This window comes from Podarcis pityusensis (assembly GCF_964106645.2).
Source record: "Podarcis pityusensis genome assembly, chromosome: 14".
Classification (NCBI taxonomy): domain Eukaryota; kingdom Metazoa; phylum Chordata; class Lepidosauria; order Squamata; family Lacertidae; genus Podarcis; species Podarcis pityusensis.
In genome coordinates, this window is record NC_138039.1 from 11,628,279 (window position 1) to 11,652,833 (window position 24,555).

Sequence of the window (24,555 nt, forward strand, 5' to 3'; positions counted from 1 at the left end):
GCGCAACCCCACTCTCCTCCCTTCTATGTGTGTATTCTAAATGTGATTCTGACCAGGTTCAAAGAGCATATTCTGTTCAGGAATAGAGTGTATTTGTCCAAACACATCAGGGCTGTGCGGTAATGATTGATGCAAGAATTAAAACCCTCGCACTAAATCCTGAAGTCACTTTCTTGTGGATTTCTTGTATGTGGGGTTTGGGTGCATGTATGTGAGTATGGTAGAGACTGCTAATCTTTTATCTGTCTTTTGATGTCTTATTTCAGGAACAGCCCAACCAGGCCAACTTTGCCAATATCTGTACTGGATTGGAGGTTCTCAGCTTCCTCCTTACCGTACTCCAGTCTCCAGCTATTCTGAGTAGCTTCAAACCTCTGCAGCGAGGGATTGCCTCTTGCATGACATGCGGAAACGCCAAAGTTCTAAGAGCTGTCCACAGCCTCCTTTCTCGCTTAATGAGCAACTTTCCTACAGAACCAAGTATGTTGGGAAGGGGCAGCCCCCTGCTCCCTGCTTTATTTATTTAGAAAAAAACCTTGTGTGATCAGGGGAAAAGGGCGAAACATCTCCAAATGTGCGATCCTCTCATTTGTGCCGGTTTTTATGGACTTTTTTTTTTTTAATATTTGCACTTTCAACCCCAATTAAAAGAAAAAGTTGAAATAAGTAATCATGAGAAATACATCATTATCCAGTGGCATAAAAACTTAATAACCTGTGGCAGTTATTACTTTGGCTCAAGAAATGCATGTCATAAATTTAATGTCTTTTGCAATTACAATTTTTCTGCTTTGAAGGTGCAGTTTTTCAGTTGTTAAACATGGCTATTTTAATAAGACAAGAAAGGGAAATTGGGTGTAAAGCTAGACTTTAGCTAACAGGGGATGAGAGGGGAAGAGGAAGTAAGAAGTCTTAAAATTGCAACTGGGAGAAATGTATAACAGTGGAGGACCCCCCCCCCCCCCGGCTTGAGAGGTTGTAAACTCTTTACATTTCAGGCAGGAAATGTGAAGAGAAGTCCTCAGTCTGCTGCAGAAACTCACTAACAGAGAATTCCAAGTCCCACAAGAGGGCAATATCTTTATTAGGCCCACCAAAATTACACAAAGCAGTGGACAAGCTTTCAGGTTCTCCAGGAAGTCTTCAGCAGGCTTCCTCAACCTCGGCCCTCCAGATGTTTTGAGGCTACAATTCCCATCATCCCTGACCACTGGTACTGCTAGCTAAGGATCATGGGAGTTGTAGGCCAGAAACATCTGGAGGGCCGAGGTTGAGGAAACTTGGTCTTCAGCAAGCTTCATCAGGGATTGGAAGCTTCAGGCCAGGGGTTGAATTTACTAGTAGCAGTGTAAAATCCAGGTATGGGCATTTGTGTCCATGTGCTCACTGCTTGAATGAAAGTCAGCAGAAATAAATACATATGAATCTATCTTGTGTTCGGTTTATTGTTAACTGTGGCGTAGGTACTTCAAGTGTTGCCTCAAAGTATGAAGAACTGGAGTGTCTCTATGCAGCTGTTGGGAAAGTTATTTATGAAGGACTTACTAATTATGAAAAAGCTACAAATGCCAATCCTTCTCAACTCTTTGGTAAGTTCCTGGTGCGTTACCTTATTTGTTGTTGTTTAGTCGTGTCCAACTCTTCGTGACCCCATGGACCAGAGCATGCCAGGCACTCCTGTCTTCCACTGCCTCCCGCAGTTTGGTCAAACTCATGCTGGTAGCTTCGAGAACACTGTCCAACCATCTCATCCTCTGTCATCCCCTTCTCCTTGTGCCCTCCATCTTTCCCAACATCAGGGTCTAGGGCTGGGCATTTGGCTGGTCAAAACAGATTCGGCCAATTGACTAATCATATATTGTTAAATATTTTTAAAGCTTGAGCGTTATGAAAGCAGCAAAGAAGATATTCAGCTAAACTGTTCTAGTGTAAGTGCTTTTGGCTGTGTAACAGAACTTCGCTTCCTCCTTTTCTTTCTGCGCATGCCCTAAATCTGCTCCAGAGAGTTAGGAAAAATTCAGGTGTGCTTGCGCTAGCAGAACACTGCCCATAATCTTTAAGAGATTTGATACTTACATTAATTACAATAACCAAATTTGATATCACTTGTAAAAACTGACAGATTTTGTTTTAAGCACGGGTTTTGTTAACATTCATGTTCTTACATTTTTTAAAATGTTGTCTTTTCCTGCAAGGAGCTCAGGGTAGTTTACCTAGTACTCCTCCATTTTTATCATCACAGAAACAATCTGTGGTAGGTTAGATGGAATGTGTGTGTCACAAAATTGCCTGATGTGTTTCATGGCTGAGTGAGGATTTGAATGTGGATCTGGCCCTAGCATGGCACTCTGACCTCAGGGTTGGTAAATGCTGCCCTCCAGATGTTGCTGGACTCCAGATCCCATCAACTTCATCCAGTATGGCCATTGATCAGGGATCAGTGTTGTAGTCCAATGATATCTGGGGAGTACCCTGCTCCTCTGCCCAGTAGGCAGCGTTTTTGGCCACTGTTTTCCTGTTTGGAGATGCCTGCAGTTTCAGCAGATAGCCAGTGTTGGTTAGAGCGTGGTGTTGATAATGCCAAGGTCTCGGGTTTGATCCCCATATGGCTTGTCTGCATGTTCCTGCATTGCAGGGGGTTGGACTAGAGATTATACTTGAGGTACATTCCAACTATATAATTCTATGATTCTTAGATTCATTTTGCTTCTAGGGTTGTCTCTGGGTTCTACAAAGATGGGGGGCAACTTGCCCTCACGTCTGCCTTTACGAACAAATGGTGCCATAATAAGATAAACTAAAAAGGAAGAGATAAGCTGCCGTCTACACATTGAATATTGCAATCTGACACTTAATGGATCATAAGTGGCTATTGAAATGTGGCTAGAGCATTCATGATCCTCTAGCAGATGGCTCAAGAAAAATAACGAAAGCAGATGTTGTTTGTAAAATAGGCTTCTCCTTGGGAATCTGTGTTTTTTTCTGAATGAAGCCATCAAGTGTTAATGAATAAAATATTTATTTATTCTGTCCAGCTGCTTAATAGCTTCAAATATATTCATGTCAAAGACAGTTTAAGCTTTTTGACGTGCTTTATGTTCCTTTTGAACTGTTCAAACCTGCCCCCTCCAGAGCCTCTCCACCAAGGCCACCCCTGCTTTAAAAAATGAATTCTTTCCAACATGGTTATCTTGCCTTGGCGCGGCTGACAAGATCCATTTTCTCTCGTAGGAGTGTGGTCTCCTTTTTCAGCCCCCCCCCCAAGACATTTGGTCAAGAATTTGGTCAAGAATTGCATCACTTCTATAATGTATTTACAAAACCCATGATTGATAAGCCAGGACAATGGTTTGAGTGTAATGTACGGGTCTCTTGTAGTGAGGTCTCTGGCAACGATTGGCTGAGCTTCTCTCGCTGCCATTGGTTGAGCAGCTCTGATGCTTTACAGGGACAGGGCAGGCAGAATGACCAAGAGGTGGATGGACCAAGAGCCTTGGGCAGGGATAGCCAACCTGATGCCCTCTAGGTTCTAGCACCACCACTCCCTTACCATCTGCCATGCTGGCCATTGGAGTCTTACGACCTCTGAAGGGCACTAGGTTGTTTAATTTTGGCATCATGGAAGAGCAGACTTTAGAAGGCAGCTGGCCAGTAGATGCAGGATAGCTAGGAGAATGGAGCTGGAAAGGTCATAGTGGTTCCATAGCCCAGAGGAATGATGAGAAGAGGTGAAGACTAGGCTAGTTGGAGGAGCCACAAAGGAGGAGATCCTATTGGAGAATGAATGAGCAGAGAGAAGTGCTTCACGTGACCAAGAGCTACTAAAGTAATGAAGGCTAAAATCCACCCATTGGGTCAAAATAACCAACACGATCTTTAGCTTCATTCCTCTCCTTTGTTTCAAAAGCACTATTTAAGCTAATAAGCTTATATGTTGGCCGCAAGTTGCATACGATCACCAGACCTATTCTGTTCCTTTGTTTTCCAAAACAATAGACTCGTTTCAGAGACAATGCTGAATGTATTCTGTTCATCCTTTGCATCCGCAATAAGCTTCTCCTCTTTCATTCACATATTAACTTTTTGATTAAACAAGCAGGGGGTGGGTTTCTCTTTTGTCCCTTGTCAAAGTGCCTGAGCGGGCAGCATGGATGTGTCGAAATGATTAAACAATTTGGCAAGTTGGGTCTATCCTCAGCTTGCCACAGAATTGCTTCTGTCAATAACGCGGGCCTGGAATTGCAACGGCTTGGAGAGCTGGCTGCTTTAAATGGCAAATGTCCTTCACTATCCTAGCCTGTGATCTGGGTAGACAGATGTAATTTCACTTTGGGAATTGCCTGTTTGTCAGGTGTCAGGTTGTGCTGTAGAACACACTAACCGAGAAAGATACTTCTTATCATTTGTCCAGAACACTCCAAGGTTACAGAACCTAGTGTTGTTGTCCCCACCCCACCCCAAGGTAGTACACAATGTTACTGAGGACACCTCACCCCCCCGAAAAAAAATCCCAGCAAGTCCATAAGCAAAGTGCAGACCCTTATAAGATGCAAAATGACAAGCATGCTTTATTGAGAGGGAGGCAAGAGCCTGAGGCGTAGGGGGAAATAAGAAGAATAAGTTATTTAATCTCTTGGCTACCAAAATTGGAGTGTCTAAATCATTTGGGGGGGATTTCTGCAGAATTACTGAGTTATGGCTTGATAGCAAGAGCCTTGGAGATTAAGTGGCTGGGTTTTGACAGCGGAAGCGTTTGACCTGCCGCAGGTGTGAAGGCAGGAGGTGCCCTGTAGATAGCAGTCTGGCTGTTTTGCATTCAGCAGAGCCTCGTCAGTTGTCAAATGCAAGACCTACCCTGGGAAATGTTCAGAAGTCATTTGAACGTTCACAGAGAGTGCTTGGCTTGTTTCTACTGGTGATTTCTTGGTCCAACATTTTGCTGTATACTGTAGCGAACAATCTGCCACCATTCATTGGGCTGGAGGATCTTGTTATATACCGGCCTACAGGTTGGGTTGTATCCAAACAAATTCTACTTCGAGCAGACTCCATGAAATTAATGGACCTGTGTTAGTCAGGCATGTTAATTTCAGCCAGTGCACTCTTGAGTGGGACCAGGATTGGTTACAATCAGATGACAATGACTTGACTAGGCATTCGGCTTAATAAATTGTCGTTAAAAGAGTAGGAATGGGCAAGTGAGATTTGAACTAGCCAGGGGAATGGGATCTGGAGCCATGGGAAAGATGGCATCTCATGAAGGGATGGGATGCTCGGATGGGAGCAGTCATCCAGTGCAAGGGAGGTCCAATCCCTATATTAGACTGCCTACAGACTAGGCAGTAGTTGTTGAGTGGGGAGAAATAAATTTAGCGAGGATAGAGGAATATATGTTTTTATAGTGTAACACCAGTTGAGGTTGGAGTGTGGGTGAAGTCGGCTTTGATGCGAAGTAGACAGTGGAGGAGACCTTGGAAAGGAGCTGAACCCATATTGAGCCATTTGACTGTCCAGTCTGTAACTCTGTTAGAGAGGAGTCACTCATTGGAAGGAAAGATGGTTGCCAGAACTCACCCACCCTGTTAAAAGTTTATATCAGGCATAGGCAAACTTGGCCCTCCAGATGTTTTGGGACTGCAACTCCCAAGATCCCTAGCTAACAGGACCGGTGGTCAGGGATGATGGGAATTGTAGTCCCAAAACATCTGGAGGGCTGAGTTTGCCTATGCTTGGTTTATATCTTTGAACTGCTCCTCCACAGTAAAAAGTAATGCTTGGTTGCCTTGTTCAAAGTAGGACAGTAACAAATGTTTCTCCCCTCTAATTATTATTATCTTCATTAATGTATGGGTTTTGTGTGCGTACGTGTTTCAGGTACTTTAATGATTTTGAAGTCTGCATGCAGCAACAATCCCAGCTACATAGACAGATTGATTTCGGTCTTCATGCGATCTCTCCAGAAGATGGTGAGGGAACACTTAAACCAACAGTCCCAGGCAGGGGCAGCAGAAGCAAACACAGGTAATAGCTTGCAACTCCCTGTTAGCAAGGCTAAGCTGAGTGCCACAGTAATGTTATTCCTTGATATAGGGATTGGACTGCGTTTTGAAGGCTTTCCGTTTCAAAGTGTGCCCAAAACTAGGGAAGATTCAGACATGGTTTTCAATAGAAAAACCCTAAATCGTCATGTACATGATCAAATAATGCGTGTGGCTCAATTCTGATTCTGTCTGCAGCTGGTACAAGTGAATTGGTCATGCTGAGCTTGGACTTGGTGAAAACCCGCCTTGCTGTGATGAGCATGGAAATGAGGAAAAACTTCATCCAAGCTATTCTGACATCCCTCGTTGAGAAGTCAAACGATGCCAAAATCCTCCGCGCTGTGGTCAAAATTGTGGAAGAATGGGTGAAGAACAACTCTCCAATGGCTGCCAACCAGGTAATCTAATGAGAGCTTCCTGTAGAGAGAGCAAAAGAAACTTCCTACTGTAGCTTTGTCTTGTTAGATGTTAGCTCACCTAATTTGACAGTCACATGTTGTAGTACAGTGGTGCCTCGCAAGACGAAATTAATTCGTTCCGCGGGTTTTTTCGTCTTGCGGTTTTTTTTGTCTTGCAAAGCACGGTGTCGGAAAAGTTTTGGAAAAGCTTCAAAAATCACCAAAGTCTTCAAAAACCTCAAAAAAGGCTACCACACCGCGTGCTATGAGTTGCTCCTCGAAGTCAAGTCGCAACTGTATTAACGGTTTTAAGAAAAAGGAAACAAACTTGCAAGACGTTTCCGTCTTGCGAAGCAAGCCCATAGGGAAAATCGTCTTGCGAAGCAACTCAAAAAACCAAAAACCCTTTCGTTTTGCGAGTTTTCCGTCTTGCGAGGCATTCGTCTTGCGAGGTACCACTGTAGTTGAAGTTCCAGATGAGGGTTCAAATACCACGCCAGACACAAAACTCACTTGTTGTCTTCAGTCCAATTTACTTCACCAGCTTGTTGTGGGTGGGGAACCATGCATGCTCCAATTTTATTTCTTCTCCCCTTCCCCTCAGGGCAAGATGGCCTAGTGGTGGCAGTTAAAAGAAAACATTGAAAGTTGAATGAGCACAGCTCCTTACTGGGTGGGGTAGGGAACCTTTGGCCCTCCAGATGTTGTTAGACTACAGCACCCATCATCCCTGACCATTGGCCTGACTGGCAGAGAGTGATGGGAGTTGTGATCCAGGGCATCAGGAGAGCTACAGGTTCCCTGCCCCTTGTAATAGGGTTTGCTTTTAATTGCATTTTCCTATCAAAAGGACGTGTTCCAAAAATAAACATTGACCCTGGGATAACATGTCATGCTTCTTTAATGCTGCGTTTTACAGTATTTATTTGAAAGAGGGATAGAGAGCATAATGGACCCCAGTAGCCACTGCTTGTGCTCTTCCTGTTTGGGTTTTCTCTGTTTAGGTCCAGGGAATGCTCCAAAGTGATGGCATCAAGGGATTACAAACACACACACACACACACACACACACACACACACACACACGTGTGCTGTAACATTGCTCACATTCTCTTTCTTGTGTGTGTACAAGATGATTTTGTATCAAATATCATCCCCGTTTTTGTGTGACTCCACAAGCAAAGCAGTTCTGAGATTTTGTGGCTGTCAAGGACGGCTCAAAGCCAATCCTGCTGTAGAATTCTCCCTGTAACGATTTGGCTGACGTTTTACATTAATCCTGCAGTTGATAAGCAGGCAAGAACATAGTTATCCACACATTTTGCAGTATGTAAGCCCTGTGGTTTTTCACTCTTAAAAAAATTCAAACTCCCATAAAACCTCTAAATCTTGCTGTAGCTTTTGAACCATACTCTTTGCTGCTTTGTTCATATCCTTTGTTCTTTGCATTTTGGACTTAAATTGTAGTGGTTTTAATGCTTCACTCTTATTTATTGTATTACTTATTTTACTTTTTTTTAAAAAAAACCTGTTTTGTTGTGTGTTTCCCTTTAAACTTTTTGCTGCAGGGCAAAATGTAAATAAGTGTGAAAGCAGCGTTTTATGTAGTCTGAAGGGACGCGGGTGGTGCTGTGGGTTAAACCACAGAGCCTAGGACTTGCCGATCAGAAGGTCGGCGGTTTGAATCCCCGCAACGGGGTGAGCTTCCGTTGCTCGGTCCCTGCTCCTGCCAACCTAGCAGTTCGAAAGCACGTCAAAGTGCAAGTAGATAAATAGGTACCGCTCTGGCGGGAAGGTAAATGGCATTTCTGTGCGCTGCTCTGGTTCGCCAGAAGCGGCTTGGTCATGTTAGCCACATGACCCGGAAACTGTACGCTGGCTCCCTTGGCCAGTAAAGCGAGATGAGCGCCGCAACCCCAGAGTCAGTCACAACTGGACCTAACGGTCAGGGGTCCCTTTACCTTTACCTTTACCTAAGGTTTATTGACATAGTGCATGGCTGTTTGGCTGAAGTCATAGGTAAATTAGTTGTATACTCAGTGACGTCTTGACTGGAGAAGGGAATAAAGAAACCAGGGTGAGCAGAACAACATTTTAGTCCACACAGTAGGATCCCCAGTGCACACTTAACCCTGCAGTTCAGAGCCTCTAGTCTCCATCTCACAGAGTCAATCTAAGAGGATACAATGGTCAGTGGCATCAAAAGCCACAGAGAGATTGAAAAGATGGATAACTTTTAATTGCACTCATTGGATGTCAGGCGTAGGTCAGCGATTTAAACAATAAAGCTCCCAGTGTCCATGAAGTTAACCCGTTATTCAAAGAAACGAAACAGCTCAGTCATAGTGGTCACACAATCTTTCCCAGTAGGTCTTGCCCCTATGAAGCAGTTGCAAGGCCTGAAGGTCCCCACCTTCCCACCGCTCTCTAAGGCTCCTCTCTCGGTTCTCCTTCCCTAGCAGCCTATGGCTCCATCATTGAGTTTCTCGTTGCTCCACCCTCTTCAGTTCTTTCTGTGTTCTGGGAGACCAGAGGGGAGGGGAACTGGTCGCAGCAGGATGGGGAGACTTCCTGGCTTCTTCAGCACCCAGCCTCCACTCTGCCTCATGCCTCTCCCTCCTCCCTTCTTCTTCTGAGTCCGGACTTCTCTCTGCCACCGTCTCTTCCTGCTCCCTAGACCCTGTTGCCTCTTCAGCTTCCAACACCTCCTCCCATTCTGCTCCCTCTGGCCACTCAGCATCATCCCACCACCAATCCCCTGTCTCTGAGCCTTCTTCCCCTGGGGGGTTCCCCGGCTGGTGCCTCCCACCACTCCCTCTTCATCCAGCTAGTTCATGACATTGGATTGCTGGTGGGTATCCCATGAGTTCCCACCTCCCATAATTTTCTTTTGCACTTCTGCAAAACCCGGGGTACCCTTGTGCTTGCTGGTCCCTGCCAGTTGAGTGTAAATAGTGCTGTTTTGGCTATGTAAGCAATGGCATGCACAGTCTGAATACTGGAAAGGGCTGTAGCTCAGCGGTAGAGCATCTACTTCGCATCTAAAATGTCCCAGACTCAACCCCCAGCATCTCCAGGTAAAGCTGGGAGAAACTGCCTGAAATTGTAGATAGCTGCTGCCAGTCTGGGTAGACAATATTGATCTGAATCAGTGTAAGGTAGCTTCCTATGTTTCTAAAGAGAGGAAAAGATGTAATTGCAACTATGTCTGCATGCTAGGACCAACACATGGAAATCACATATAGTCCATAATGTTTTGAGGATGCCAGCGCTCCACAATTTCAAAGGCAAAGTGAAAAACTAATTGCTTCCTTCTTTTTCTTTTCAAACAGACACCTACGCTCCGAGAGAAGTCCATTTTGCTAGTAAAAATGATGACCTACATTGAAAAACGTTTTCCAGAAGACCTTGAATTAAATGCCCAGTTTTTAGACCTTGTTAACTATGTCTATAGGTAATTATAGCAATTAATCAACTGGTTCAGCTTACTGGTTCATAATTTGGGCCATGTATGACCTTAATAACATACCATCAATCTCTTAAAGCTAATCTAGATGAGTTTTTAGGTGGCAGGGGCGGGTTAAAGTAACTATTCTTCAAAGTTTCATAAATTTTCCTTGTTCATACCTTCAAATCCTTGGTCAGTCTGCATTTTCTTTGCTAGGTGAAATCAGTATATACTGTGGCACATGTTAAATGCACTAATCACGTGCCAAATTACACGGTGTTCCACAAATAATCAGGGATTGCAAGAGTTCAGACTTTTTTATTTTATAACAAAGTATAATTAAATTGAGGGTTTTTTTTTGCAATTTGTTAAATCCTAAACTCTTCCCTATAAAACATGTGAACATACTTATTATTGGATTGATATTCCACCTTTTCTCCAAGGAGCTCTAGATCTATTTACATGCAAAGCATATCCTCTACCAGCAAGCTATTACCCACTCATATTCCTATATTCTTGTTTGTCCATGTGTATATTACAGAAGCAAGACCTAGGAAGTTCTCCCTAGGGTGTGTCTTCACCTCTGAGAGCATAGTCTCTGTAGGTCAGAGCTTTCCAAACTTTTCATGTTGGTGACACACTTCTTAGACATGCGTCATTTCGCCACACAGTACTTCAGTTTTGCATCATTTCACGACACAGCAATTCAGTTCTACTAGCAAACCGGAGGTTAAGCTAACCCCTTTTCAGCTCCAAAAAGAGCGTTCGTGGGACACACCTACACGCTGCAGCTGACACACTAATGTGTTGCAACACATAGTTTGGAAAGCTCTTCTCTAGGTATTTGCAAGTTCTGCTGTGATTGACCCTGCAAGTGCCGAGTACAAACTTTCATATGTTTAAAAGGGCATTGGGTCATTCAGAGGCTTCTGAGCAGGTTCAGCTGAAAGCACATAGAAACCCCTTTCAGATCTTTTTGCTCGGTGAGTTAAGGCCTGAGACAAGCCCTGACACTTCACCTGTGGGGACATTGGGGTGGACAGGGCTTAGCCCTGTACCGCTTTAAACCTTGCATGTTCAGGACAATGGTTGAAGAAGGGTTTTGTCTACCTGCAGTGTTGGAAATAGGGCTGAGAAGTATTCTGGGATTCTCCCAGTGCCTTCCAATGTATGTCGGCAACACAGAATCAAAGCGTACACTCCAGAAAAAGATGGATCCTCCTACCGTCTGATTTCTTTCATGCAAACTCATCCAGTGATTCATGGCCCTCTACCTTTTGTCACAACGCCCCCCCCCCCATATCTCTGCTTTGCAAGTCCTGTATTTTCAAATACTGCTTTTTTCCTAGGGACGAAAACCTTTCAGGCAGCGAGCTTACCGCTAAACTTGAACCAGCCTTCCTTTCGGGACTCCGTTGTGCTCAGCCGCTCATCAGAGCCAAATTTTTCGAGGTTTTTGACAACTCCATGAAGCGCCGTGTCTATGAGCGCCTGCTTTATATCACCTGTTCTCAAAACTGGGAAGCCATGGGAAGCCACTTTTGGATCAAGCAGTGCATTGAGGTAGGAGTGTGTGTGATGTGAATGTTTGTAGCATGATAAATGCATGTGTTCTGCCTAACATCTTGAATATCATTAGAATTAAATTTACACATTTTCAGTAGGAAATTATACATACCCTACTAAAGTCCCAAAGTGATTTACAATCAAAGTAAAGAATACAATAAAAACCACAAAATTATAATCCGAATTTAAAATTATAGTATCGTATCACTGGTGCTGCCCAAAGGCCTGGGAAAACAAAAACAAAAATGTATTTTCCTTGTGCTGAAACAGTGTAGTTGTTTTTTGTAATTCACTTCGTTTTTTTTCTTGTAATCAAACCATACATAAATTTTATGAAAAGAAAAAATGAAAAAACAAATACATCCTATTTGTTTCCTATCCGTGAACTGCTAAGATTCTGTATGAACTTCAGTAAATGTTGATAAGTTGACGAATGTGCATATGGCAGCACAAATGAAAGCAGGCAGTCACCTGCTAGTCATTTGTCACTGTTCATGAGTGTAACCTGGAAATCTTTGAGATTATGTAGTTGCACGTAGGATCGTCCTTGTTCTCTTGCGATAGTTGACAACCTCCACCTTTCATATATCCACTGTAATATATGCATCTGTGTTGAACAATGAAGGATAAATCAAGTTAATAAGGCGAAAGCTCAAAAGCTAAGAGGAATACAAAGCACTTTCTGATTGAAGATGAAATAATGTGGATTCAATGCATAACCTAAATGCTTGCTGTGTGAATACTAAACAATTACTTAAACACTAAACAAGAGAACTGAATGGGAAGCAATTACTTTAATGTAGCAAGCTACCCCCTACCCCTCAAAATAATTAGTGCTCATAACCGCAGGGGGGTTAGGCGGGGAATAGCCAGGCACGTAAAAGAAGTATGTGTTTTAGCTTTTCATTCCAGCTGCTGTTCAGCTACTTTTTGGGGGGAAAGAAAAAAAGAAGTATGGTTGCGTTTTAGGTGCAAGAGAGCACTGATCTAGGTATCCTGACTATATCCTCCTTTCGTTGGTTCAGTCATTTTTATATTCTGCCCTTCCTCTCATAGGGAGCACAGGGTAGTTTACAATAAAAATAATCCAAGGACAATTATAAAGAGGCCTTAACTTCCCTTAAGGCCAGAGTTTTCCTTCTCCTAGAACCTCCTTAAACCTCCGCTGCCTTGTGGCTATACTCATTGGTGAGAGAGGCTTTGAGGCTAACCCCTGATAAATAATCTTTTATCTGCTGCCTTGTGGGACAACTCCAGGAAATGAAAAGGCCAAGGAATAAACCCTACACCGATCCAGAGTGGAATCCCTAACACAGTTGGATGGCGCCTTGTACGCCTCCTCCTGGCAACTCCTGTAGCCAAGCTGGTGCCAAATGTACTGTTCTGCTTCCCTTTGGACCACATCACCGAGGCCGAGAGAAGGGTCTTGTTGTCTGGGCAGCCCAGGGCTTCCCCATATACTAGCCTTCAGTCAGAAGGGCAGTCAAAACTTTGCTTTTTAATCGTGCCTTTGAGCTGCCCTATATATTTTGAATGCCGTGTTACCGACTATTGCTTTCTACTGCCATCTTGTGCTCTTTTGTACTGATCTCCTTAAGGAGGAAGAACAGGATATAAATGATTTCAAACAACCAAAAATAAACAACTGCCTAAGCGAGTGAATTAAAAAATGGAAGCAGATGCTTCCAATCCCCTCCTTGCAGCTGTACCAGGGGAGGAGAGGGTCACAAACATCATTTTTAGCATTGCATCTGAACTAGTCCAGTAAGTTTCACTGCTCCCCAATGGAATCTGCTTCCAGGAATAGGCAGGATTCATGCGACGAGTTCTGCTAATAGCAAGAACATAAGAGCCCTGCTCAAACCAGGCCAAAGGCCCATCTAGTCCAGCATTCTGTTCTCAAAGTGGCAAACTAGATACCTGTGGAATACTTGCAAGCAAGACCTAACAGCCCCCTCCCCACTTGTGATTCCCAGCAGATGTTATTCATTGACCTAATGCCTCCAGTAGCATAGCTTTGCCCTCCATGAATTTATCTAATAGTCTTTTAAAGCCATTCTGGTCAGTGGCCGTCGCTCCCTCTAGTGAGAACAAGTTCCATACTTTAACTAATGCACTTTGTGACGTCCCTTTTTTTGGTCCTAAATGTTCCCTAAACTCAAGTGGACTAGCCAAGGAATGTAAAACTCCCCTCCTGGATATGGGTTGGCATGGAATGTCCTGGGAGAGGCAAACGCCTGATTGGTTCTTAGCCAGGACTTGCAAACCCTGGGCAGGATGGGAAATGTAGTTCATCATTCCTGCAGATGTGTCACTAAACCGTGATTAAAGCCAACAAAGGAAAGGGAGACTCTGGCCCAGAGGGAATGGGAGGTTGGCTGTAGTCTACTCCCAGTCATCTTGGCCATGAGAAGAGTTCTGCACAAGGGCGCTTACTTACATGTGGTAATAAAATAAACATGCAGGAGTTCTTTGGTATGTTAGCCTCAAAAACCAAATAGTTTCATGACTGCTTTTAAAACATATTTAGCTCTTGCTGGCTGTATGCGAAAGAAACACCACGATTGGGACCAGCTGCCAAGGTGCCATGCTGCCATCCATCACAAATGTCATCAACCTAGCTGACAGCCACGACCGGGCAGCGTTTGCTATGGTGACTCACGTCAAGCAGGAGCCTCGCGAGAGAGAAAACAGTGAATCTAAGGAAGAGGTAACTTGGTTTTCATATTGCAATATGCCTTTTTTGGCCTTCATTTAAAAATAATTCCATTTAACACGTGAGCCCGTCTCGTTCCGAGTTTGTTTTGTTCAGTACTATCTGTTCCGACTGGCAGTCACTCTAATAGTCTTGGGCAGGAATCTTTTTGAGCCCTGGTCATTTTCATTAGGGATTGAATCTGGGACCTTCTGCATGCAAAACAGGTTTTTTACCCTCTGAGCTATTACCCCCTCCCCTGAAGGAACAGCCCTTTCCGACCTAGAGCAAAAGTCATGACCCCATCAGCCCTACACCAATTCCTATCTACTCTGACTGATCTCTGCTCTCCAAGGTCTCAGGCAATTACTTTTCCCCCAGCCCTGGCACTCGAGATCCTTTTACCCAGTAATGACGACAATTGAACCGGGGGGATCTACTGCTTGTAAAGCTTCTGCTTATCGCTTAGCTATGGGCCTTCCCAAAATAAATGTCAAAATATTTATTTCAAAGAAAGAAGGAGGGGGGCTCCTCCTCCTCCTTTCTTTGAAACTAAACAAGTTGGCTTCAAAGCTCATGCTTTGATTGACTTGTTCGTTACAGGCCATGATTGCTGGTTCATAGGACTAAGCAAGCCAATGTTCTTGGAAAGCAAAACATCTCTGCAGAAGCCCCGCTCCACCTCTGCCAGCTGTGCAGGAGGAGGAAAGGGAAGTTTGCTGTGTAATTTTAGGTCTGTGGCTTTCCAAAGGTCATTAGATTCAAAGTCTTATCAGCCCCAGCCAACATTGCCAGTGGATAGGGATGGTAGGAGCTGTTGTCCTGTAGCATCAGTTGGACCACAGGTTAGCCAGCCTTGCTCTAAACCATGATTTAAAGTTTACATTCCTGCCCAAACTGCCCTCTTTGAAATTCACTTCAAAAGAAGTTTTGTCCTGCAGCATCATTACAACACAGGTCTGAAGTCATGCATTTGTTCCACATGTTGAGATCTTTGCACTTTAGTGTCTCTATATATCATCTCAGACCTCATGTCCTTTTTCTTTTTTCTTCTTTTTAGGATGTGGAGATAGACATTGAGTTGGCTCCAGGTGATCAGACTAGTACACCCAAAACCAAAGAGCTTTCTGAAAAGGACATTGGCAACCAGTTGCACATGCTAACCAACCGGCATGATAAATTTCTTGACTCTCTTCGAGAAGTGAAGGTTGGTCCTTTGCTAGATGCCTTGGGTTGTTCCTTAGGAATGGCGGTGTATACCCATTTAAAATTAGTTAATAACCGTGCATAGGATTATGTAGTGTTTGTCATAGTATTGCTGCAGCTGTGCCATAGCTGTGCTGCGGAGTAAGACTATGAGGGATGACTTGCTGGTCTTTATGTATAGAGTCATGGCCTGTGTGGGGGGGGAGGCAGGCGAAGGAAGCTCCTTCATCATTCAATATGCCTAACCGTATTGATTTTATTTCAAGACTGGAGCCCTGCTAAGTGCCTTTGTGCAGCTGTGCCATATTTCCACGCCCTTAGCTGAAAGGACTTGGATCCAGCTGTTCTCCAGATTGTGGAAAATCCTATCGGATAGACAGCAACATGTGAGTGTGAATTTTTTATTATTACAACAAAGCACATTTTGAGAAAAGGTGTGAAAAAAATCTGAAACATTTTTAAATTACTATTTTTTTGGGTCGCCCCTCATGCTGTATATTGCAACTGCAGAAAGCATGTAAAACTTTGGAGGAATTAAATGCAGTTGGTGAAAGAGAGAGATTCAAACTTTCTTGGGAATAATATATTAGAGAATCACTAGTTCAGCATTTCCCAAACTTGGGCCAGGACATGTATTTTATAGATGTAGGCAACTAAGAAAACTTCCTTCAGTAATAGTTGATGATCTCCAATTTTACTTGGTTTTGTTGTATTTAGCAAACTGCTTGTTTTTCCCACAATACAGGCAGTATGTAAGCACTTTTATAAATAGTATTTCTGAGACTAGAAGTACACATTTCAGCATCTTTGCTATTTGAGATCATTGCATGTGAACTGTCCCAATATATTGATGTTTCTGTGTTGAAATGACTTGATTGCTTTAACACGAAGATTCAGCAGTTTTTCCTACCCATCGTTCTCTCCTCCCTCAGGCCCTTGCAGGAGAAATCAGCCCGTTCTTGTGTAGCGGGAGCCATCAAGTGCAGCGGGACTGCCAGCCTAGTGCACTGAACTGTTTTGTGGAGGCCATGTCTCAGTGTGTCCCTCCCATTCCAATCAGGCCCTGTGTGCTGAAGTACCTGGGTAAAACACACAACCTCTGGTTCCGTTCGACTCTGATGCTGGAGCACCAAGCCTTTGAGAAAGGACTGAGTCTCCAGATTAAGCCTAAGCACTGCACTGAGTTTTATGAGCAGGAAAGCATAACTCCGCCTCAACAGGTAGGGAGCAACGTTTGCAGGTTGCAGGGTTCAAAAGCGATAGTAGTCAAATTCGCTATTTCTTTTAAATTTCACCGGTTTCCCATACCTCAGGATCTGCAGCCCAGAGTGGCTTCAGATCTTGGCTAAGAGAAACCTTGGTTGCTTCAGCTGTGATTAAAGCTAGTGGATTGTTTTAACTGTATTTGTGTGCTGGGAGGGAAGAATTGGTGTTAAGAAATGACTACGGTGAGGAAAACCCTGTTCCCAAGCTTGGCTTTATAAGTTTGTGAACCAAGGTTAGCAGTACGTCTTTCCTGGCCCTTGGTGGCTGAATTTTTCCTGCACACTCCATTGTTCAAAGTTGAAACAGCAGATCTCTCTTACACAGACACCTGGGGGGGGGGGTAAAATAGAATATTTTTCAGTATGTACTTGAGCTTGGCAGGATGTGAAGGAGAGAGAAAGAGAGGGGCAGAGTAGGAAGGCCATGCCCACCACTGTCATGTGACTTCTGGAAGTTTGGCCAAGGGTGTATGTATATGACCCACAAGGTAAAAACGTCAGCCGCCCTTTGGTGTAAGCGATGGTTTTCTGTGGGAATGCTGGCAGTCTTCTGCAAAGGTGGATACTGGCCTGCCAGCCTCCAGCATTTCCTCGACATGGCTCTCCCAGCAAAGCTAGTTCCTGACCGGGACGGTAGCGTATCTTCAGTCAGCTGATAAAATGTTCTTAGCCTTGATGGAATCAGGCACTCATCATATTGTGAACTGCAAAAGTATAGGCCTATTCCAGAAGTTCCTTTAACTGAGTAAGCCCAAGACACTAGAGTTGCCCGTGTTTGTTTGGCCAGCTGCCTAATTATTCCAGTTCCCGGCTCATAGCTTTATTGCAGAAAATGTCTGCTTCATAATGGGTCGGTCATAAACTTTGCGCCGTAGCAGCAACATTTATTATATTGTTATTGTTGTTCTTTTTGCTTTTCCTCTCCCTCTAAGGAAATACTCGATTCTCTTGCGGAGCTGTACTGTCTATTACAAGAGGAGGACATGTGGGCTGGATTGTGGCAGAAACGCTGTAAATTTCCGGAGACAGCAACTGCTATTGCTTACGAGCAACACGGCTTCTTTGAGCAGGTAGTATATTAGATTAAAAATTGACCATATAAATATGGCAAGCACACAGAGTGCAGGTGCGTGATTGTACTGGAAGCATTATATAATGTCCCTGTATTGAAGAACAGGGGCTGCCGACAACCTTGATATAGCATGTCTTACAAGCGGAGCTACAGTCAGGCAGCGCATGAGCGAATTTAATTGAAGGGCTTTTTCATGCCTCTTCAGACAAGCATTCCCCTGAACGTGACCTTTCTGATCAAATTGTTTTAGTTGTTCAGCTTTTAATTGTTATGCTTTTTAACAGGCTTGCTTCAACACATGTTCCAATTGTAGATGTTTTTAACCTTTTGATGGAGTTTGTTTTATTGTATATTTTAAAGACATGTGGATATTTTATACTTGTAAGCCACTTGGAAGCCCATTTTGTGCATGTAAGTGGTATAATCACTATGCGCTGTAGAGGGAAGTGAGGGGCATATGGGGCTTGTCAACCTGGGAACATAGCCCACCTAGGAGAAGGAAAACTGACTGTAAACAACCTCTGCGTTGTGGGACATCTTCGGGAGAAGAAAAGGCTAAGGGGAAAACCTTACACAAATCCCGAGTGGAGTCCCCAAGGCACAAAAATGCACAGCTAAATGTAGTATGAGAGACATGATTGTGACAAGCAAATAATAATAATAATAATAATAATAATAATAATAATAATAATTGATTACATTGATGCCCCACCCTTCTTCTCAAACACATTTGTGATCAAGCAATGCCATTAAAAGGGATGCGGGTGGCGCTGTGGGTTAAACCACAGAGCCTAGGGCTTCCCGATCAGAAGGTCGGCAGTTCGAATCCCCGTGACGGCGTGAGCTCCCGTTGCTCGGTCCCTGCTCCTGCCAACCTAGCAGTTCAAAAGCACGTCAAAGTGCAAGTAGATAAATAGGTACCGCTCTGGCGGGAAGGTAAACGGCGTTTCCGTGCGCTGCTCTGGTTCGCCAGAAGCGGCTTACTCAAGCTGGCCACATGACCCGGAAGCTGTACGCCGGCTCCCTCGGCCAGTAAAGTGAGATGAGCGCTGCAACCCCAGAGTCAGCCACGACTGGACCTAACGGTCTGGCGTCCCTTTACCTTTACCTAATGCCGTTAAAAATAAAATGCAAATATATTTTAAGCGCCGGGGGTGGGGAGCGCAATTAAAACAAATTCAGAAAGAGGTGTCACCAAATCACGTGCTTGGATAGCCTGATGAAATAGAGGGGTTTTCAACAGGCATCTAAAACAGTAGTACAGTGAAGGTATTTGCAATTAATGCAGATGGGTGATATGCACATTTCCCCCCCACCATATCCAGGAGCGAGGGCCATACATGCACATCAGTGGCACCAGTCCTCTGCTTGAGGAAAGAGAAGCTTTACTGATTGCAACTGTGGATCTTATTGACTACAGTCTGTTGCACAGCCTTAATTCTGGCTTTTCAGATCAGGAAATTGTGATGCAGCATCTGTTTGTGAGTGTGCCGCCTCCTGTAGGATCCCGTGAGAAAATAAGCTTCGTCAATTTCTTCTAGGCACAGGAAACCTATGAGAAAGCAATGGAGAAAGCGAAGAAAGAACATGAAAGAAGCAATGCTTCCCCTGCCATTTTCCCAGAGTATCAGCTCTGGGAGGACCACTGGATTCGGTATGTTAATTGAATTTGTTCCACTGCTCAGTTTTGATGTATCTTAAAAGATTTGATGTGAGGCTGAACATAAAATTCAGAAGATATTGAGTAATGGGCAAATTTAGTTGAATCTCCTGTTGTTTAACTGATGCCTCAAGCCCATCAGTGGCACCGTTTGCTATTGGTTGAACAAATCTCATCATACTTATTCCAGATCAAAACTGCTATACAGGAAAAAAACACCTTGCTTTAAAAAAAAAAAACAACCTTTAATTTACCATAGTTAAAACCTCTTTTTAACCATGCATTTTAGCAAATGTTTTGGCAATAAAAACTAAAAAACAATTTGGAAGCTTAAAAATTCGGCCCAAAACCAGGAAAACCTGCCTGGGTTGTGTGTGCTCAGATGTGCAAGTATGGTTCAGCCAGGAACATCTGGGTACAAGTACCGTATTTTTCCGTGTATTAGGCAAGGTTTTTTGACTCAAAAATCATGTCAAAAAACAGGGTCGTCCTAAACACAGATAGTGGTGGTGGAGGGGGAGCTGTGCGTGCCTGCCAGCTGCTTGGCGGGTGCACAACTCCCCCCCCCCAGGCTGCTGTGGGAGGCGTGTGCTCTAGGGAGTGTTTCCCGCAGCAGCGTGGAGGGGAAGCCGCCAGCCAGCTGGTTGGCAGCCTGCGCTCTAGGGAGCTTCCTGCCAACAGTGGCATGGGGGGAGTGGCTGCCCACTTTGCCAGCCCCCAACAACGGTCTTGCTGGGGTGATGACACGTGTGCAATTCCCCCTTTAAAAAGCTCAGAAACTTTGGGACATTTCCCCTCATTTTCTTTAAATTTAGTCCCCCAAAATAGGGGGCGTCTTATACATGGGGGCATCTTATACACTGAAAAATATGGTACAGTGGTACCTCGAGTTACAAACACCTCAGGCTACAAACGCTTCAGGTTACAAACTCCGCTAACCTGGAAGAGTTACCTCGAGTTGAGAACTTTGCCCCAGGATGAGAACGAAAATTGTGTGCCGGCGGCACAGCGGCAGCAAGAGGCCCCATTAGTGAAAGGACGCCTTTAGTTAAGAATAGTTTCAGGTTAAGAACGGACCTCCGGAACGAATTAAGTTTGTAACTAAAGGTACCACTGTACTAGCTTTTTAAAAAGCTTGAGTAATTTGGACCAACAACACCATCACATCCATGTGTTGAGACTAGCTGGCCTAGCACGTGGAACCAGTAGTGATGCAGAGAAAGCTCCCTTGGAAAGCATGGCTTTCAGAAGCCTGAATTTTGCTTCCAGGACCTCATTACTACATTTCCCCATGTAACTGGTGGCAGGCAGTGTGCACCACAACCACTGTCTCCTCCCCAGCACTATCTACCAAGCGCCGGGCATTTCCAGTCAGCTTGGATTTAATTTTGGGGTTGCATTTGCCTTTTTGAAGAAACTAAGGCACCAGTGCTATTCAGGAGGTTGGAGACTCCCTGATCCACTTAAACAAGTCTTGCTAATGGCACCGTCTGACTCAGGAATGTGAGAATCTGCTTCAGATCACCCTGATTTGCCTCATTGTTTGAGGTGCTCACAGAGCTGATGCATAGGCCTACTATTTATAAATTTGGGGGGGGGGGTGTTCTTCCTTTGTCGCGGGTGGCGCTGTGGGTTAAACCACAGAGCCTAGGACTTGCCAATCAGAAGGTCAGCGGTTCGAATCCCCGCAACAGGGTGAGCTCCCGTTGCTCGGTCCCTGCTCCTGCCAACCTAGCAGTTCAAAAGCACGTCAAAGTGCAAGTAGATAAATAGGTACCACTCTGGCGGGAAGGTAAACAGCGTTTCCGTGCACTGCTCTGGTTTGCCAGAAGTGGCTTAGTCATGCTGGCCACATGACTCGGAAGCTGTACGCCGGCTCCCTCGGCCAATAAAGCGAGATGAGTGCAGCAACCCCAGAGTTGGTCACGACTGGACCTAATGGTCAGGGATCCCTTTACCTTTACCTTCTTCCTTTGTAACAGTTGTATGCTTGACTTTGCATTTCGGTTGTGTTTTACATATTAATTGTAAGCCGCCCAGGGGAGTTTGGTTGGGCAGCATTTAAATGTCACAAATATGTTCGTAAAATAAACTCCCTCTATTAACTATTTGAAATGGGCAAAGGTACTCTTAACCAGTGAGATCAACCTTGCGTTTCCTTTTTCAAGGTGCTCCAAAGAGTTGAACCAGTGGGAAGCTCTGACAGAGTACGGCCAATCGAAGGGTCATATAAACCCCTACCTAGTCCTGGAATGTGCGTGGCGCATCTCCAACTGGACCGCCATGAAGGAGGCACTGGTGCAGGTGGGTGTCCTTCCCCTTTGTCCTGTAGGATCCGGTTTAATCCATGATTGTACAAAGTGCAACTGTAGGAAGGTGGGCCTGCAGCTCGTATCAATGGAAGCTGCACCCTATGGGGTGGTGATGCGCTTCCTTGTGATGGAGTGAGCAGCCAGCGAAGCTCGTGCTCTGCGTGCAGGTTTCCCAGATTTTTGTCCTAATTATTTCTTCAAGGGAAGAAGATGCTGATTGAGCATCTGCAAATGTAACACGGACAACTGGCTTCTGCTTCCAATCATTCTTGCCCTGTGTCTGGGGAGCTTTTTTAGCAGACGAGAGGAAAAGGGAGGCAAGTGAAGTGCGCAGGTATGCACACTGCAGTCCCCTGGTTCTCAAGAAACATCTGTCAGTAGGACAAGATGAAGAGAGTCAGGCTACTTTCCCTGGCTGCAGTGAAGACAAATACCTAAGGAGGAACTAGATGCACTCCTGCCTTCGCAATCTTGTTTATAGGAAGGTGCTACCTCCCAGCTCCATTCCAAGTACACTGGAGCTAAAAGTGAATACTGCTAAGAGTTTTTGTTGTTGTTGTTTAGTCGTGTCCGACTCTTCATGACCCCATGGACCAGAGCACGTCCGGCACTTCTGTCTTCCACTGCCTCCCACCGTTTCGTCAAACTCATGCTGGTAGCTTCGAGAACACTGTCCAACCATCTCATCCTCTGTAGTCCCCTTCTCCTTCTGCCCTCCATCTTTCCCAACATCAGGGTCTTTTCCAGGGAGTCTTCTCTTCTCATGAGGTGGCCAAAGTATTGGAGCCTCATCTTCAGGATCTGTCCTTCCAGTGAGCACCCAGGGCTGATTTCCTTCAGAATGGATCGGTTTGATCTTCTTGCAGTCCATGGGACTCTCAAGAGTCTCCTCCAGCAGCATAATTCAAAAGCATCAATCCTTCGACGATCAGCCTTCTTTATGGTCCAGCTCTCACTTCCATACATCACTGCTGGGAAAACCATGGCTTTAAGTATATGGACCTTTGTTGGCAAGGTGATGTCTGTGCTAAGAGTTATGGGCAGCCTATTTAGTTTGGGATGTCTCTTTGCCTTACTTCATGTTTGAGCCACCTCACACCAGGTGACCTCCAGCAAATCCATTCTCTTCTCTGTTTATTCTCTCACTCACAGGAAACCAGTGAGGACTATTTCTTCCCTTCCTTGGATGATTGTGCTCCTCTTTGTTCTCTGTGAAAACAGGGATGGTGAACCTGTGGCCTTCAAGATGGTGTTGGACTGCAGCTCCCTTAGCCTCAGCCAACATCACCAGGGATAATGGGAGTTGACCACGGGTTCCCCATCTCTGATGTCAAACCTAAATAGAAAACTACAGGTTATGAGCTTGTTCTGATGTAAAATTGTTTTTTTTTATCATTTACCTGTGGTTGAGCAGTTTAGAGTGGGCTTTGAGATCACTTCCCCACCCCCTTCAGGATCACCAGTTCCCTTACTAAGTAGCTACGTTAGCATTTATATTAACTGATTTAACCAGGGTTCCTGCTTAAGCAATAATCTGAAATAGTCTCACATTGTGATTTCAGATACCAGGTTACAGGTCCGGTTGAGGCTTCTGTACATCACTATTGCCCTTGGCCTCAGGTAGCAAAATGTCTTGGGCTGGTGCTAGTTCAGTTGGTACTCTGGTTAGCTCTAAAGTCACTGCTGATGCGCCTGATAACTTAGGCACAATGGAGAAATGCATGTTTCAGGAAGGTGACAATGGTGGGAAGGAGCATGTGATTTGTCAGCCAGTGTCCTATAGGAATAGCTGCCAAAATATCCACATGTACGTAATACTGAGAAGAGAGCAGAGTCATTGTCTCTTTCATGACAGGGCATGGTTCTTTCAATAGTTCTGAGCTTTCATTTGTTTCATTTTGGCTCCAGAATTTGTGCAATAAGCTAAGTGCATCATGGTCTGATGTACTTCTTCCTCCTTCTGAGTCTCTCTGTTTACTTTCTTAAAGCCAGCATTGGGAACAAAGGCATAAAACACTCCTGATGGCTAATTGAGATGTATTTCAGTTTGGGTGGCATAATTTCAAATAAAAAATGCGTTAGCGATAGATCATCCACTGCTTTATTCAAAGGCAAGATGCCCTGCGTTAGTCCTTAATGGCACTGCCTTGCAGAACTTGCACGGCATAGCTCAGCAACCGAAAGGACAAGAAATCAATAAAACATGTTTTGAGGCTTTAGTTAGCAAATGGCAGAAGTGGAATGGCTCAGACTGCTCATCGTTCAAAGTTCTTAGTCAAAATAATTGCAGCCTGGGCCTCCAGCAATTAATATTGCAGCCGGGCATGCTAAAATAGTACAGGTGATGCACTTGTTTTTCTTAGTTTAAAATCACGCCTTAACACTTTTTCTGTTAATGAGTTTATTTTTCATTTTAATTCAGAGGGGTAAAAATAAACATACTATGGATGCAACAGAAGACATGTGAGAAAAACTGCAGTTAGGAAGAATGGTTCCAATACTGTGCTTGACTCTTAGTTGAGCATGTGTTTCACTGGCCCCAATTCAAATGTTATGGTTAAACCCCTTCTTGTTCATTGGCATTGTGCCTTGAGCTTGTGTGCTACCTTCCTCATTTTCTGTTTTGCAATAAATATAGTTTGTTGGGATGTCCAAATCAGGCAAACTGTGATGATGAACAGGCTGATACAGACATAATACGTAATCCATGGTTCTTGCTAATCATACTTCAGACTCCAAAGCATGGTTTATGTTCCTGATGCACAGGCAAATTATAGTTTGTATGATTTCCCTCTGCCTCTTCCTTCCCTGAAAGTCCCTAGATGCTAAACCATGGTTCATCAGATTGCCTTAGTTTAGGCATCAGAGCAGAGCATGACTTGATTTTACACC

At 44.4% G+C, this 24,555-nt stretch overlaps 1 protein-coding gene across 4 annotated transcripts in view; it reads left to right on the forward strand.

Annotated features, from left to right (window-relative positions):
• Positions 1-24,555, forward strand: part of TRRAP (transformation/transcription domain associated protein) — a 154,500-nt gene that overhangs the window by 69,068 nt on the left and 60,877 nt on the right. For all 4 annotated transcript variants that reach the window (XM_080980887.1, XM_080980889.1, XM_080980890.1 and 1 more), the window contains 13 exons: positions 267-480; positions 1,464-1,589; positions 5,875-6,021; positions 6,237-6,439; positions 9,772-9,893; positions 11,237-11,450; positions 13,984-14,163; positions 15,209-15,355; positions 15,621-15,740; positions 16,287-16,574; positions 17,552-17,689; positions 19,233-19,345; positions 21,520-21,655. In XM_080980887.1, coding sequence (XP_080837013.1) covers positions 267-480; positions 1,464-1,589; positions 5,875-6,021; positions 6,237-6,439; positions 9,772-9,893; positions 11,237-11,450; positions 13,984-14,163; positions 15,209-15,355; positions 15,621-15,740; positions 16,287-16,574; positions 17,552-17,689; positions 19,233-19,345; positions 21,520-21,655 — 2,148 coding nt within the window. The remainder of the gene's footprint in view (positions 1-266; positions 481-1,463; positions 1,590-5,874; positions 6,022-6,236; positions 6,440-9,771; positions 9,894-11,236; positions 11,451-13,983; positions 14,164-15,208; positions 15,356-15,620; positions 15,741-16,286; positions 16,575-17,551; positions 17,690-19,232; positions 19,346-21,519; positions 21,656-24,555) is intronic.